Genomic DNA, 17,834 nt, shown 5'->3' on the forward strand with positions numbered 1-17,834 from the left:
GGAGTCTGAAATGAAAGCTGTGCTGTGATCAGAGTCATCTTTAGAGGAAACCATCCATCGTCTTGAGGAATGAAGAGATGACGGCCCCAGATACGCAAGAGTGATGGAGATTCAGATGGATACAGGAAAATGAGGAAAAGTTTTGAAGTAGAGATGAATGAAGCACATCAGAGAAGCAGAAGAGGCGTTAATGGATAGCAGACTTTGGTAGATACCCAAAAGTGAAATGAGCAGGACATATAAATGATACAAGCAGTCGTGCAAAGATGCATATTAACTTCAGTGGAGGACAAAGGTGACTGACATATTATATACTTCAGAATCCTCTTTTGAAAATATATGACGCAAGAAAAGACACACGGGCCATAGATCATAATACTTGAAGTTGACGGCCAAATGGAGGGTTGGTGAGAGAACTACAAAGCAAAAAGAGAAAGAGGCATATGGAGATCAGTGTGATCAGATGTAAGGAGCATTGTGGGTGCCAGACAATCCAAGAGACATCAAGAAAGGGGAAGCTCTAGTGTGGGCTTTGAAAGTGAATTTCTAAAAGCTGTCGGTTAGTAGATGTTTGAAGATCAAGGAAAGCACATGAACGGCTTGAGGGAGCAAAAATGAAAAGTTACACCACCTGAAATAATATAGGAAAGATGGACTGAAATTGCTTACACATCATGCAGAATTGCACCTACCACGTTCTCCATGCTTATTCTCATTCCTTGTACACAAGTGAATAGATTATTAAAGGAAATTCATGTTAAGCTACAGTGGAATAACCTCTAACGGAAACATTTTTAAAGATAAGCTAAATTGAGGAAATGGACTTACAAAAATATATTATAGTTCTAAAAACTGCTCTAAAATAAATGCATTTAGAACCTTTTAGTGTTATCAAGTCTCCATAATGGTAGAGGTCATGACGGACTTATAACAACAGACTGAATCTTAAGGTTTTCAGCCTCATGATTTTGCTGCTCTGATCTGCATTTTGGGATTATTGTTCTTCTACTGAGCCAATTTAATGCATGACTCTTTCATACTTTAATATGCAGCACATCGACCAGGTTCTATGACTACACAACTTCCGCAGTGAAGGAAACATCAGCACATCTGTATTGTTTAACTGTTCTTTTTTTTTTTTTTTACATGCATCAGTGCTCCAGAGAAGTGGCTATTTAGCCACCACTGCTCCCTAGGTAAACACATTGTGTGTGCAGTATAAGCTATCTCTTTCTTCAGTGTAAATTCAAGCTTCGCTCTTTGGCTCTGGTGTATTTTACACAAACAATTGCTCAAATACAACAATTTAAGACCCTGTTTTTTTTTGTTGTTGTTTTTTTTTTCTGTTTCCATATTTTTTCCACTTTTACCTTAGGTGGTCTTAAATGTGAAACAGTAAATCATAGCTTAGGCTATATCTTTCACTCACTTGAAGTTGTATCAGAATAAAAATATCTGTACATCTGTAAATGTTCAGTGAATTTGTTTATTTCCCATGGCTCTTTGTGGCACTGTTCCCTCACAGAGATGTGAACTCAGACTTGAGCAGCAATTAAAGCAACGGTCCGATAACTGCGATAAAAACAATTTCAGACTGCTCCGTTTTCAACTCGTTGTACGTAACTGCATCAGCTATGGTGGACTAGCCCTTTATAGATTCTGCCAAACTCCACTCGACCATGTTTCAGTGCATGTATCCATGCATGAGAACTCATATTTACAGTCAGATGCATTTACTCACATGAAAGCACGTATACAAGTAGCTGAACATTGGCATATAGACTCTTGTTTTTGTAATTACTAAGACTAATATGCAATCAAGCCCTGGGTTTCCATTGGCTCGTGGATGCATAAGAGCAGAGCTAAAACCATCAAATAGCTTATCAATCTTCTTTAAAAACAGATCATAAAAACATTAGCAAATTATCTTGTGCATAAAAAGCCCAAATAGTTGTCAGAACACCTAAAGAAGTGAAGGATTTTGTATTCATTTAATTCATTTCTGTCTTGTTTTATAAACACATTATCTGTGTTTTTCATCCACAACATGGAGTAAAAAAGTAACAATTTACTAAAACTCAAAACAGAAGAGGGCACAGTGAGTAAAGCAGCCAGAGCAGAGAAAGAAGGCGGTCTTAAAATTATTTTTCCTTTAATCTGTGTTCGCTTGACCACCACAGCTTAACCTTCCCTTCATTTATTTATTCCACATATGTTCTCCCTTTTCCTTCTGTCGGCCGTTCCACTTCCTCCCTCAGCCATCCATCTCCCTTCCTCTCCCCATGGTTTCTTCTGACCTCTTATACTATGAATTTGTGTTTTTCAGCCCCTAGTCATTCTCCTCTCTCCTTCTTGCTTCTATTTCTTTAATATAATGTTTCACTTTAATATCAGACTTTTCATCCTGTCCTCCAACTGATCCATGTAATAATGGTCCACACGTGTTAGCCAAAAGTCCCCTCATAATTCTGGAACACTTCATTCATACTTCAGAGACATACATTTGTTTCTACAGAAACACGTCTGGACTTGAACCACTGTTAACTATAAAATACTCAAATCCATCTATCCTATTTCCTATTGCTTATTTATTTTTATTTTTTATTTTTTTGCAATGAGCAGCCATTAGTTATCTGTAGAAGGGATGGTTATTTATTCCACCTATTTTATCCCATAGTTTGACAGAAAACCGTAAACAAGAGTGTCAGCATCATTTTAAATAAAGACAATTTATTACAGATTTGACATATTTAGCTGCCTTTAGCATTGAATATTAGCAATTACCATCACTAATTGTCAGCCTTGGTCCCTGTTATATTCTCTGAAGGTTTTCTAAAAGACTTCCACAGATTGAAACAGAACTTTATCACATATGCATTTTTCCTGTAATTCACTGAAGTCTCACTTCTTGTTAAATAACACGAATGAACAACAGACAGAAATGTCTCAAAATGTCCTAAAACATTGTTTTTTATATATAAAGCCTTTCCCATTTTCTCTGTCTTACTTCAACATCCTACCAGATTTTATGTTTTCATTAAATCTTCTGCTTTAAAGGGTGTGTCCTTTTCCAGCCTGTTCGGTTACCGCTTGAGTAAAAACACTAAAATATTTTCTTTAGTCTATAACTTGCCAGGAACCGTCCAGTCCATCTATCTTTAAGTAAAATCAAGACTTTGAAAATCACAAATCACAAGTTGTAGAATTAGCAGGAAATTAATTATTCCACTGTTACCTAAAAAGTATGCAGATTGAATGATCATTATTTAAACGTGTTGTTCATATTTTTAGTTTTATTCTTTGCATTACACCCGGGCATTAAATTAAACTCCTTTGTCTATTTCATCTTCCTTTAATACCTCCATTACCTTACTTTGAGACTTCTCTTGCAGTCAGTGTTGCTATCTGTACTTCAGAGATATTAAGCTTACATTACACACAGCTGGACTGATCTGAATAAATCAGATGAGTAAAAATGACAACTGCAAACAGCAAATCCAAAGCTGAATCCTATTTCCTTGTACAGCCTCTTGCTGTGTGTCCAGATAAGGAGTGACACTTTGTTCTATCATTTAAAGTTGTGAATCTTAGTGGTTGACACTTTTGCTGGCTTTTAAACAGGCAAAATCACTATCACTTGTTACCAGTTTCTTTAATATGTTTGCTGGAGTTCCAATATGCCAGTACTGATATGCTTTTGTTGAGTTTTTTCAAAGCATATGATACCAAATTATACCACATCTGAAGGTGCCAAATTGGACACTATTAATTACTAAACTGACTAAATCAGTTGTGCTGGCAATCTCAGTTGAATAAAATACATGAAATGAGACATTATGATAATTGCTGAAATATCTCGTAGCTAACAACTAACTTGCATTCATTGAGTGGTTGTAGTCAGCCACCCCTCAGTGTGAATGGTCATGACTAAGTGGTAGGGACACATGGTGAAATGGTACTCACCCATAATTTAGTGTCTCAAAGTAAAAGAGCTGGATAGGAAAACATGACATCTAAGTTTATTTTTTTTCTTTGACAGGTTTTTATTTATCCATAACATGAGATGGGTTGAAATTACAGGTCTCAAGCCAACAAAAGCAGGATAAGTTAATATTACTGTCGTGGAAAACCAACGTCGCAGTTTAAATGCATGTTATTCAACGCAAGCTGACAAAATCTTTGAGAAAGATAAATTGTTTTCTCATCTTGTCAACGTCTAACTTGTTTAAAAAGTTTTTGTTCTGTATTTTTCCTTTCATAAACCTGCAAAATCCTTCATTTGAGTTTGCTTTCCACCTCCCCATCCCACTCTGCCTCTCCTCACAATCCAATGTTTCGCTATCGCCCACTCCTTCGTCTATCCATGCATCCTACCACCCATGCGTTAAGCCACCTGTCTAACCATCCGTCCCTCAAGCCATCAATTTACGGGTACACATGATAAATGTTTAGACCTTGTTTGGGGAAAACATCCCATCTAAAGGACACCGCTTCAGACAGATCATTTATCAAATCCTATGGTTTTAACACACAAACATACTGAAGAGACCCACACTCTGCTAAATCCAGCACTGTCACACTTGAAAGTCATCATCATTAAGCTCTGCTGTCAAAATGCATTACAGATGGAGAGAATCTTGTGCATTAGCTCCAAAGCATTTTGCACTGATGTACCGCAAGTCGCAAAGACATTGTCAAATAAGCGTGCTTCTGTTAGGTAGAAAATAAAGTCTATGTCTGTGCAAAGCTTTCAGAGGGTATCTTTTAATACAAGTACAAAAGCTGTCACAGAGAGACAGATGAAAGAAAGGAAAGTCACAAAAAACAGCTTGTGGATACTTTGTAGTCCATGTTGAACACTACCCTCTCCTCTGATTCTATCGACTTTGACATCACCATGTCAATCCTCAGCCTGTCAAACACGTATGCCCATTTTTTCAGAGTTTGTGTCTAATGACTTATGAATTTACTAGGGTTTTTTCTTTTTTTTTCCAGTGAATATCTGCTTATTGGTTCTAAAATTTCCACTAGATTTCAGCTGCCACCCAAGTAGTCAACATATGCAAAGAGCCAGCTCTAAAAAGTCCATAAATTAGGTTATGCTGTGAAGTGTGATTGCACAGGAAACACATTTTGAACACACTCACTGAAATGCACTAAAAACTCACTAGAAAAAAACTGCCCCCATGCTCCACACACACCGTCTTCAAATGCTCAAGTTTCTTGGACCCTATTTCATGAAATGTAGTCCCAAATTATGTTCATAATTATTGAATTGGCTTCAAGTCAGCTCATTGACTCAGCTCTTCTGCCACTTTTATTTTGCTCCTCTGAAACCAATTGATTGTGTAATTCAGATCATTGTGGTTATAAATAGGATTATTACAGCGGTGGTTGCAAACCGCGGTCCACGAGTCCCAGAGTCCTACAACTTTTCGACGTGTCCCTTCTAAACATTTGAATTAAATGGTGAAACTGCATCACACATTCAAGCTTTATGGAGCTCTGCTAATGATCTAATAGTATTAGAGCCAGGTGAGTTGTAGTAAAGACATCTAAAAGTTGCAGAACCTTGAGGACTGGAGTTTGAGGCCGCTGTGCTACAGACTCCTAAAACAGCATGTCATAATAAATCTGTCCCTTCATCCTTTCTTCAGTAATACAAATTCTGCCAGTGACATAAAAAGCTCCATACCATGATACGCTTGGCTCTAAAGTTTACTGTTGGCACAGTGTTTCTGGGGCAATAGGTTTTTCAATTCATCCACGAAATATTCTGTGCAGTGACATCCACGGTGTTCTCACCTGGCCTGACTATATTCCCTCAGTGTTTTATTGGCTTGTCTAAATCTACCACAATACACTGTAAACAAGCTTGAGCTGTGGATTTTTTATAGTAGGTGTTTTTGGAAGCCATGTTGTTTGAGCACTTTGCTGTCTTTTTGAAAGACCTCATCTCAAAATCTCTATTTTATTTTATTTTATTTTTCACTCATCTGTCAGAAATCTTGCAAGGGTCTCCTGATCATTGATGGATTGTTGTGAAATTATATGTTTCTGTTCCGTGTTATGGCCTCAATGGCCCCCACTTAAACATTCAGAAGTTTAAAAATACTTCTGAATGTATTACCATGGTAACGCGTTACCATGGTTTGCAACAATGAGTGAAGGTCTTGAAAGTCTTATTTGCTTGTATCCATTATGGCATGTTTCTAAATATTCCTAAAAACAGATTCTGTGTTTTGTTTTTGCAACTTTGCTTATTCATGTTTTCAATATTTTTGCCTTCCAATACTTTAATTGATCACAGATACTTTATCAAGTAATTTATATTTTTTCAATACAGATTAGTTTGGTAAATTGAGGTCCTTTACAATACATATCTAGTAAGAAATTTATATGTTTTACCTATTTTCCTTGCTATAAGGAACAATATTTACAGCAGTCATTTGATTATTTAAGCATTTAAGTCAAGACAGTAAAAACAAAGAAAGTTCTATCTTTCAGAAAGGATATGAACCTCTTCAGTGCTGTGCCATGGATTCTGGCTTAGTGGTTCAAAAGAACAGAATGATCCGCTGTGTCAAAGGCTGCCATAAATTAGAAGTCTGTGCAACCATTTAAAAAATCCTGTAAGAACCCCCAACAACACGTCACAGAATTATAATCCAAATAAGTTGAGGTACCTGACAGTTTGCCTGTAAAATTTTGTAGGTTTAATTTGCTCCAGATCTGCAGAGGGAGAGGATGAAGTACATGCTTACAAAAATTGAAATATACCAGAGGAAAGAGAGGAAAATGAGATAAATCCTGATCTCAGTTTTGAATTTTATGACATGTTCATGCTTCACATTTTTGACACGCTGACATGACAGCATAAACCACAATTAATGTAAAGCCACCTCTCCTGTGGTGGTGTTGAAATTACCACACTGCTTTTTAAAGGTAGAAGGATTAGTTCACTTCCTTTGGGGTGTGTGCACGCATGCGTGTGCGTGTATGTGTATGTGGAGGTTGGATCCCTTTTACAGTAATTGCAGCTATGGCGATTGGGGTTTCAAAGAGAGAAATACTGTTTGAGAAATTACCCCTGGACCCAACATTTATGTGCATGCGTGTGTGTGAGTTTTCAAATGGGTGGAAAGTGCTATGGAAAAATGGGAGCTGTCAGTCAGCCTAATGAGACCAACCTTCTCTGCGCACACACACACACACAAACACACAGAGAGCCATTGGGCCAGTGGAAGTGCCATATAATTGGGTTTCCTTTCCAGGACAACAGACATGCTCACTGGATTAGATCTGACCACCGACGCCAATTCCCTCCATGTCTCCTTCTGTGTGCTTTTCCTTCTCTTTGCATTCGTACTGTCTCTTTTTTTCTGTTTTTGCACTTTTTTTTTTTATCTGTCAGTCCGTTCTTGGGTGTTTTTTTTTTTTGTTCGATAGCTCTTTCCACCTCTGAACTATCACTTTTGTGAAACGTCTAATTTCACGTTTTTTTGTTTTTTTTTTCTTCTCGGCATTTGACATTAGATCAGACTAAACTGTTCCTGTATCGGTCAGTAAGAATTACCAACATTATTCTATTAAATAAACATCAGAAATAATTTGTTTACTTCTAATAGTTATATTTCATATGTTCATACAATGTTAAGTGCAGCAGTCTCTCCTGCAGCAAAAAGCTCCCACAACATAATGCTGCCGCTCCTGAACTCCACAGTTTGGTTTTTCTTCTCAGGCTTCCAAGTTTTTTTTTTTTTTTGTCTTGTTCATCAGAATATAACGATAGGCATAACTACATTAGTCTGTAGAATACATTTTGGTAATCCTGCCCAGCCTTACACATTAAAAGTTCAAATTTAATGAAAAAATGTTATGACTCATTCTTTACAGGTCTCATACAGCAGTTAAAGTCTTTGTTGCTGCGTGTTTATGCAAACTGTGTATTTATAAGCTTCGGCTGACGTCTTTTATTTTCATTTGGGGTGATACAAAGCTTTCACACTAAAATATGTTGCACACACTACAGTGCCAAGACATTCCCATGCTGTTTACACTCACATATAATTGTTTGATCAGATGAATGTGGCTTCTTCAGACTTCTGGGAATTGTACTCAAGGATTAACCAGATTGAGGAGGTCATAGACGTTTTTCCAGATTTTTTTTTGTTTTTTTTTTTGGCTAATTTCTTTAGATTTTTCCAAAAGAAAAATATAACAGGCATGTCTCATTTTAGCTCCAAGGTCGAGGAAATATTAATAACAGAAGCTTACATGACATCATCATCTGTGGTTTTTATCTCTGTAACCTGCCTGATTTTAAACAGCAAAGGTTTAGTCTGATTTAGTGAGACAGTAAGAAAAAGAATGCTATCCATCGTTTTACACAGTGCATGTAATGTAGGGTTTCAGCTGGAGAAAAAAAACGCAGCTTGTCTTCAGTTCAATAAGTCACAATTGAGTGCCACTTCACAACATTTTTTTGAGCAACTTTGATTACTCGCTTTTTGTAATTATAGAGGTTATTCGGAGCGTCTTGCACCCTTTGCTACTCTGAGGCATTTCAATGAGCATATATATATATATATATATATATATATATGAGATGAGATTAAACTTTATTGATCCCAAGCAAAAAATAATGTGAAGTTTTGCAACTCTAAATACAAGTGCCAGACAGAGTATATGTGTCAAGGAATAACAGGATAGAAAGGAGAAAGGGTGGGGAAGAGGAGGTGGCATGAGTAGAGAAGAGCAAAAAGTCTACTTATTTTTCTTCTTGCTCCTTATGCGATCCCAGAGGACATCTCTCTCTCTCTCTCTCTCTCTACCCCTCACATTGTCTAAGATTTGTGTAGGATTGCATTTGAGAATGCGTGTGTGTGTGTGCATGTCTTGTAACAATGTGTTGAATGTGTGACAGTGAATTTCCCAGTATCTCTCCTTCACTGTTTTCTGCAGACACACACTTTCACTCAAACTCATTCATTTTGACATAGTATTTGTGTGTTCAGCCATACTTTTTCAGTTTGTCATAGTTAGTGCATTATCTCGTAGAATTGTGTACTTACATGAAGTTTTATCCCAAAATAGAACAGCACTGGTGATGTAAGTGCTGTACCTATAGAAAGACTCCAGGGCCAACTTTTAACTTGCTTCATTTTTGTAAAAAAGTGAGATTCACAGCTCAGATGGGAGAAACTGTCAACAGTATGATGCAAATGTCTGGCCTTTATGGAAGAGTTCCAAGAAGAAAGTCAAGGTTAAGAGACTACCCTAAAGATGCTCAATTTAAAGTTCACGATGTAGCAGGACAATACAATGATTGAATTCAAAGTGTTTCCATTCGTTAGAGTCAACACCCAGTTCCAAATGAGAATCTGCTGCCAGATCTAAAAGTTGATCACTGATGTTATCCATCCCTTCTGATTAGGCCTGAAAAATTTCCATCTGTTGATGTGCAAAACTCCAGTTCTGCATGTTTTTGCTTCATTACACCTGAATCAAATGCTTAAGTTATCAGCTGTACTCTATACAACTGGACTTCATTCTGAAGAAGGAATTAAGCCTTTCGGTTCAGGTGGTTGGGATGCTTTTAAATGTTGCAGGACACTGCCCTCCCAGGGCTGGACTCCCAGGCTCCTGGGTGAGATGCGTACCTCAACAGACTTACACCTGCAAAAGGTGATTCCCAAAAATGTTGGCGGTTTTAATTTTCTCCTTTACATCCTATTAAAGTAGTCACAGAATCAGCTGACATGTGACATCACCAGTACATGTTTAAAGCAGCCTGTTATTTGATCAGAAAAAGCATTTCACCATATCATTTTTGCCCACCACCAACAACTGCTAGACTGCAGGTGGGAGTTTCCCACCTCTGTTCTTCAGGATATGAAAACCCACATTCACTCTGACAAATTAACCCACTCATAGACCCAAAGAACTTATGCATCCTTTGTTTGTCTGTAATCTCTGTCTCATCGCTCACCTTCTCAGCAGAGTTAAATCCTTGTACGTTGGCCTTCATGTTAACAGCCTCTCTTTGTCTGCCACCCCCTGGCTGCCCCCCCCAACCCCAACTCACACTCTGTTTGGAAGGAAGCTGAGTCTTTAGTCTTATCTGCCTAACCAAGCGCTACATTTCTAGGCTTAATTCCATTAGCGGTATGCTCCAACCGCGTCATTTCAGGATGCGAGTCTGTTGTGCACAGTTTGCATGTACGGTCACTCGTCAGTGTAGAGCATACCATGTGTGAATGTGAGTGTGTGAGCAGAAGTGTGGGTTTCCTCTGAGGCAGATTTTTTTTTCTGTTGTTTAGATGTAGTCTAACCAGCATATCCAACCAATGCCGTTATCTGCATTCCTTGTTGTCTGTGTGCGTTTGTGTGTGTATTTCCGTATCGATGTCTATGGTGTGAAACCTCGTCAACATTTGGCCTTTTACTCACATTTGTTTAATTTGGGGTTTTTGCAAATTTGTTTGTATTTCTTTAATTTTCTCTTATATATGTACATGAGTGTTTGGGCCTATGTTTAGAAAAAAAAAACACATAACACATACTGTTATGCACGCCAATGTGATACATGTTTAATAAAGTGAAAAAGTATTTCTGGTGCCATTCAGAGCTGCAGTTGTTGGTTTGTTTCAAATCATCTTAATAACCAAAGTGTGCTGGAGCTTGAGGTCACAAACTGATCAGCTGGCATTTTCCTTCAGGATTTACTGCTAGAGCACAGAATTCATGATGCCATTGTCGCAGCAAATTGTTTGTCTTTAAGCAGTAAAAAAATGGCCAAGGCTATTATACTAGCCCATCATATTTCACTGTCAGTATGGTATTACTTAACAAAATTGTGTGTTTTCACATCAGATATTATGGGACATTCACCTTCAAACGAAGGTGTATGTTTTTCATCGATAGAATATTCCCACAAATTATTAGTCCATCAAGATGTTATTTTGGTGATTGTGAGATCGGCCTATTTGTTATTTTTGATCAGAGATGTTCAACTTGGAGCTCTATTTTTGATGCTATTTTTTTTTTTTCCTGGTGTATTTCTTAGTTTTGAATCATGAACACTGACCTCAGCTGAGGAAAGACCTGCAGTAGTTTAGGCTTTATTCTTAGAAATTGTTCTGACCTTCTGGACGGGTCATTGCTGTGATCTTGGAGTAAGCGCGATAGGTCGTCCAACTCTGGAAAGGTTGACTATGGTTCTATGCTCCCCCCATTAATAGACATTTGCTCTCACTATGGTTTGCTGCGATCTAAAAGCCTTATAAAAGATTTTGTAATCCCTTCCAGACTAATAGATGTCATTGACTGCGCTTCCGATTCTTTCTTAAATTTCTTTAGATTTTAACCTGATGTGTTGCTATTTGGGATCTTCTGGTCTATTTCATTTTGTCAGACTGGCTCTTTTTAACTTACTTCGTAAATAACCAGAGCTGGTGAACTTTTGAGCTTTCTGTCTTGAAAAAAAATGGTTATTGATGTAATGGACTGGTGAAGTGTCAAGGGCATCATGCTTCTTATCCCAATATAGGGTGGACATAGACACCAACCTTCCCATAACCATATATATATATGGATGGATAATTGATAAGTGCATTTTCTTTCTTCTCATTTTGCCTATTTATAACATAGAGTTGTTTTTTGTTTTTTTTATCTCAGACACTGGAACATTATGAAGAAAAAACTGAAGAAATCTGTAAGAGGTTTCATACTTTTTCACAGCATTTTGTGATACAATCCTGTTTGTGTATCTGACAGTTCTTGGATCTAAACAGCTGGGAGAATATGTCGTAAACTTCTTGGAATAAACATTTCCAGAGAGACGCATACATTACTGGGACACCAAGTGGCTAAACAGGGAGCAATGAAAACGGCACTTAATCTTGTGCCGTACAGGAGGGTGTTTGGGTGGGTGGCGATGCAGTTGGGAGATGGATTGAAGACTGTAGCCCTTGCTGCCAAAAAGGCCTTTGTACCATGGCGGTGGTACAGGGTAATGTGATAAAAATGCATTTGTCTCTCCCTGCTGCCTGTGCGTGAGTGTGTATTTACATTTCTCACGTGTCTGGGGGGCTTATCTGTTTAGTGTTGATTAAAAGTGAAATAGTGGATATGCGTTGCAGCAGGTCTCCCTTCCGTGCACGCTCACACTGCAGGGAAAAGCCAGAAAACACACACATTTCCATCTAAAACAACACCAGATTTACGTAATCGAAATGTTCCATTAACTCAGGCTAAATGTACTGAATCACGCCGCTGCATGATATAATATGATAAGAGTAGCCTTTCTGGAAAGAGAGATCAAAAATAAAATAAATTATCTTGAAAGTGTTGGTATAGCGATAAACCATTTTTGTAATTTTCCTGCAAAAACACAAATGCTTCAATCTCATAGTTAACTAGAGATGCTAACATGATAAAGCAAATGCATTCCTCTGAGTATAAATAGGGCTGTGACCCATTAACTCAGTTCAATTCAATGTTTTTGTTTTTTAATCCCAAAGGGTAGTCAACTGTTTTTGTAACTCATATTATCGAGAGTCGTTGTTGATGGTGACGCTGTAGGCACGAAGGAGCTCTGGTAGCAATCAGTCTTTCAACGAATCTGAAGAGGCCTTTGAAAGACAACAGTTGCCGTATTGTTTCATGACTGTCCTAGCATGCTAATAGCTTGTAGTTAGGAATCACTGCTAATCCTCCTCATTTGCTTTTGCTGGTCCTTGTTAAATCTTTGCCTGGTCGTATGGTTAAAAAGCTGAGCTGAGATGTTTGAGTTGAGGATGTAATTCTCGCCCATTATGACTGATGGAAGAGATGGTTTGAGTTCCTTCCCTCTCTGGTCTTTCCGTCTGAAGGTTTTTCCCTGAAGCCTCCTTTTCAACTCTTCCGGAGTCATATTTCAAGAATTACTTGATCTTTTCAGACGCTAATCAGCTGCTGCCAGAAGTTAGAACAACATGTTGTTGATGCAGCTACACATCATAACAACTGCACAATTATTCCCATCTGCACAGCTTCCAAAACCAGAAGGAATGCTCCTTATTCTTCGTACTTACACTAGTTGGTATCCTAATATGATAAGTTCAACCACTGAAATTATTCCGTCCATTCAAACTGGTCTCCAGAAATCATATTACCACGTTTGACCCAAGAAGCAGTATATGAGGTGATGCTCAGTGCCTGGCTTTACTCCACTCTCACAGTTGGAAATTGTGGCTGAATAGTACAGTCTTCATTTTGTAAAAGGAGAGGATGTTCTTTTGCATGATCTGAGAGTCATTCAGGAGCCATTTGGCAAACTCCCAGGAGGCTGTCAGGGGGCTTTTAGGTTTGTGTCTGGCACCTCTTACTATAAAGACCTGATTAGTGTAGTGCTGCTTGGATGGTTGTCCTTTATTTATAATCCTTCTTTCCTGAAAAAGAAACACGATCTCATTCACAATGACAGATTCCATTTTAGAGTGACGGACACTTTTATCCTTTTGGCCTCTTGAAGTGTTGCTGAAATGCATTTTTTTATTTGTTTTGTTTTTTTGTTTTTGTTTTTTTTTTTACATTTCCCATATCTGTTTTCTGACAAAATCCAGTATTACAGAAATAATGACCATTCTTTCTGCTCCACTGCTTTGTTTTCACTCTGAAACACTTTTCTCTCTGCAACGAAGAGGTAAACGGCGGCAAATAACTCAAACTCTAATGACGGTGATCCGACTTACATAAACATTGCAAATCTAAAAAAAAAGAAAAAAAAACATTCACTCACCAATAACTTTAACTAGTTTAGTAGAATGGCTTTGTGAACATTGTAATGGCAATATGACATATGGTTTATTTGTCAACGAACTAACTCAGTGTGAGAGTTTGTGGTAAAAGTCTATGACTGCTTGTTTATTTGATTAGACTGACTTGATTTTTTTTAAAATCTGGATATGCAAATTACCTTGAATGTTTGTTATGGATTGGTGCTACACAGTCCTGCTCAGTAAATGAAACTAAGCAACCCAACAATGTCCATCTGTCATATTCAAATTGCCTTTTGAAATTAACTACATATTTTTCACTAAGTCAACATTTCTGTATTAATTTTATCTTCTGTATTGGGCTGATGTATAATTTCATTTTAAATGTGTTTTCATTATAATTAACAGAAAAACAGACTCGAAAACATCTGTCTGTGTGTAAATAATCTATTTCATATGTTTTTGCTTTGGAAATTGAGTTACCAAAATAAACCAATTTTTGTATAATATTCTATTATATTGAGTATGACTGTATAAATCAACAGAATTGAAACTAAGCAATGCAAAAATAAACTTGATATTGAGACAAATGTAAGGAATATTCCATAACATTCTCAAGTACTTGAAGTTGTTGTCAGTGAGAGAATTGCTTCGTTGAAATATTTCAGTTTTGGTCAAGGTTTTCCCGTAATGTGATCTAGATTAAGCTGAACATCTTTATATAAATAGTTAACTACGCAGTAGAATTTTCTATATCTAGGAACATCGACACTGTTGGCTGTAGAATGCATCTGGCATTCACATAATGATTTGTGTTGACTTCAGGGGGCAAACAGAAAGTGCAGTTGCCTCCCTCTCACTATTTTTCCTTCACCCTTTCAGAAGCAGGCCACCGGCAAACAATCATACACACACACACACACACACATACACGCACGCACGCACTGCTCTAACCGTAAATTACAGAGGAGCAGCAAATCATTTTCCCATTCACTCCCCTGTTACTCAAACATTTAGTTTATTCTCTGTCAGAAAATTATGTGGCACTGATGCCAGTTCTCTCTGGTGTAATCATCAATTATGTATTCGCCTCTGTAGGAGTTTTTGTATGTGTGGAGAGCGGAGGCTGCGGAGGGGCATCAGGTTACAGTCAATTCATCAACAGAGTGTAAAACACCTGAAGGTTAAAGCCACACACTTGACCTATTCACAGAATAGTGAATAGGTCTTCCCGCCATAAATCATCGAAAAGCTAAAAGCTCAAGCTAGTATTTCTATACTGAGATCATAATTTATGGACACGGCAATGGAAGGGTTAGACATCCGGATCAAATGTTGACTCAAGACCTCATAGTTGCCCTTTTAAGCTCGAAGTTTTCACAATTCAGACCACTTTGTGTCCCCAGGGTCACACAGCCTGCTTAAAAGTATGAGTTCTTTCAAGAATGCATTAATCTTATTCACAGTGCTGACGTCTGAGGAAAAAAAAAAAATGCATATATGCAAGAGCAGAACTCGTACTAGTTGATTTTAATTCCAGTTTATGATACAATTTCACTCCCATTCTGTTTCTTGCTCTAAATTGGGGGAATTATGTTGCTTTTTGTTTAGGTGGAGCTGCTTGACAGCACTTCGCATACCATTACCGATGCCTATGCTGGGAAGGAATATATCATACAGGTAACCAATTTTTTTTAACCTATTTCTTTCATTTAAAAAAAAAAAACTCAAAAAACAAGGTGTTAAACCAATACTTAATTAACGCTTAATAACACCGATTGTCAGAAACATCTTTGTTCCTGCTATCCTTGCATTAACAGATAGCTGCTAAGGACACAGAGATTGGGACATGGAGTGACTGGAGCGTTGCTGTACATGCCACACCCTGGATTGAGGATCCTCTGCCAATCACTACCACAACCGAAGTGGACTTTCCTAATGGTAGGTTGAAGCCTAAATCAAGTCTCCTCTTTTGAGGAACGAGCACAGGAACACTGTAGTGCATTGCTGCAGTTAAGATCCACATTTGAATGAACAAACATCCTCTGTGAGGTTCCTCAAGGCGCCATTATCTGCATGATGGAGTTCCACAACGTATCTGACTACTTGCATCCTGTTGACACAGGAGAAAACGAGTAAAGTTTTCACTTGTTAATTAGTTAAAAACCTAGGAAAATATTTTCACAAATTGTACTTGTACAGCATTATGTGATTTTAAAGAGAGTGATACCAAACAACAAAATCTTAATTCTAAAAAAAAATGCATTTTTTTTTAGATTCATATTTTGACTTCATCAATTCCAGTGTTTCACTGGAAACTAAGACAATATTTTTTTTTTACTAGGCACAAATACAACTCACCATTATGTTTTACAAATTGCTGTATTTTTTGTAGCCATTTCTATAAAGTTTTTTGACATTTATCCATTGAAGCTTTTCATAATTCACCTTCTGCCTTCAGCTTTTAAATAATATTGCCTTTATAATTACCTTGCCATGAAATTATAATTTGCATAACAGTTTTATTTAGATAACACTTTGTACACATTAAGCATTATAAGTAAGGCTTTAGCTTCTTCTATTACAGTTCAAGGTAAAAAAATAAATAAAAATCTAGCAGCCTCAAGTCAAACTGTCACGTATCAACCCGAGCTGCTGAAAACTGCCTCAGGGGGAAAACAGTGCTACCTTTTAAAAGAGCACTCACGTATTTCATCCAACTCCAGACTGCCTCTAATACTACAGCGTACTTTGCAGTATAACAAGAATTTTTCCAAATGTGTTTTGTTGCAGTTTATTCTTATGTAATTTTTTCTTCATTTTACACCCCTAGATGAGTATTGCCAAACCCGCAGACAGGTTGGTAAGTAGACATCGACGTGTGTCAGGCGTGAAACTCTGGTAGCACACTGGGAGCACCTGAACACCAAGAAGTGTATTTCAGGGATGAACACTCTGTTGAACATACTTTAGAAATACTGCAATAACAAAACTCTATTGATTTGTATGTAAAAAATAATTCAATAAATATAAAATATAAATAATTCAAAAAATAACTGAGTGACAACAGCCATGTTTACTGCAATCACAACCTCGGATAGTAACTGGGTGAATATACGTCTGTTATGAAGTAGAGGGGGAAAAAATTGTAAAACTCTTTATTTTTGGTTTTTAATTGTTACATATAATATATATGTGGAGAATTGACCAATGGTATACTTTAGATTTACTCTAGAAATCTAAATTAAAAGGAGCTGTGTCTGAATTTAGCAATGTGAGGAGAGGTTGTGAGAGTTCGCCGTTGAGCAAGACGTTGTACTTTGACATTATCTCCATATAAAAAGCAGTCCTAACAAAGACTGCACTGTGTAGGCATGAGTGCCAGAGAAGATGGTGTTCCTTACTGGCACACAGTAGTTAAGAAGAAGCATAACTCTGTATGATTAAGTTATTTAGCTGTGTGCAGATCCCTCTGTTGAATTTGATTCAGGGTAGCCCAGGATTGTCCTTGTCCCATAATCAAATCAGTAGATTACCGTACGATGAACAATGTATGCAACTGGCTATCACAAATGCTTTTGGGGCTGCTGAGGCGTATGATCGAAGAGAAACCCGTTGTTGTCTTGTGCAAAACAAACACAAGAGAAGGAATTTTATGATGTTGTTGAACACTATTAGGCCAATATTGGCTTCCTGAGAGAGGTTAACACCCTAAGATCATCAAGATAATTTTCAGCAAATGTGAGACAGGACTTTGTATTCTTTTTAGTGAAGTTTTGGTGTTGGAACTCTCACTTGGATGACATTTTTACCTATTTCCCGTTGTTTGGTGGAATCATGAAACAATGATGCTGGCAAAGGGAAGTGAAGTCTGCAGAGCACAAGTTGTTCCAGGTTCTTCTGTGACCTCTGAAGAGTCGGGGTAATTTTAGCCGGCTCTCCGCTCCTGGAAAAGTTCGACACCATGTGTCTGGATAACAGCTCTCTCTGTGGTTCAGCGCAGCTCCAAAGCCTTGGGAAAGGTTTCCTAAACCTTTCCAGACTGGCAGATGAAAATTCTTAGTTTCTCGTCTT

At 37.6% G+C, this 17,834-nt stretch overlaps 1 protein-coding gene across 2 annotated transcripts in view; it reads left to right on the forward strand.

Moving 5' to 3' along the window:
- Positions 1–17,834, forward strand: part of cntfr (ciliary neurotrophic factor receptor) — a 233,352-nt gene that overhangs the window by 204,594 nt on the left and 10,924 nt on the right. Inside the window, exons 8-10 of one of the 2 annotated variants that reach the window (XM_088011037.1) lie at positions 15,372–15,440; positions 15,581–15,701; positions 16,594–16,623. In XM_088011037.1, the coding sequence (XP_087867163.1) occupies positions 15,372–15,440; positions 15,581–15,701; positions 16,594–16,623 (220 nt within the window). The remainder of the gene's footprint in view (positions 1–15,371; positions 15,441–15,580; positions 15,702–16,593; positions 16,624–17,834) is intronic. The other variant, XM_088011038.1, reaches the window with a different exon arrangement.

This window comes from Poecilia mexicana, unplaced genomic scaffold, assembly GCF_051168715.1.
Source record: "Poecilia mexicana isolate PSO_F unplaced genomic scaffold, ASM5116871v1 scaffold_12, whole genome shotgun sequence".
Lineage (NCBI taxonomy): Eukaryota > Metazoa > Chordata > Actinopteri > Cyprinodontiformes > Poeciliidae > Poecilia > Poecilia mexicana.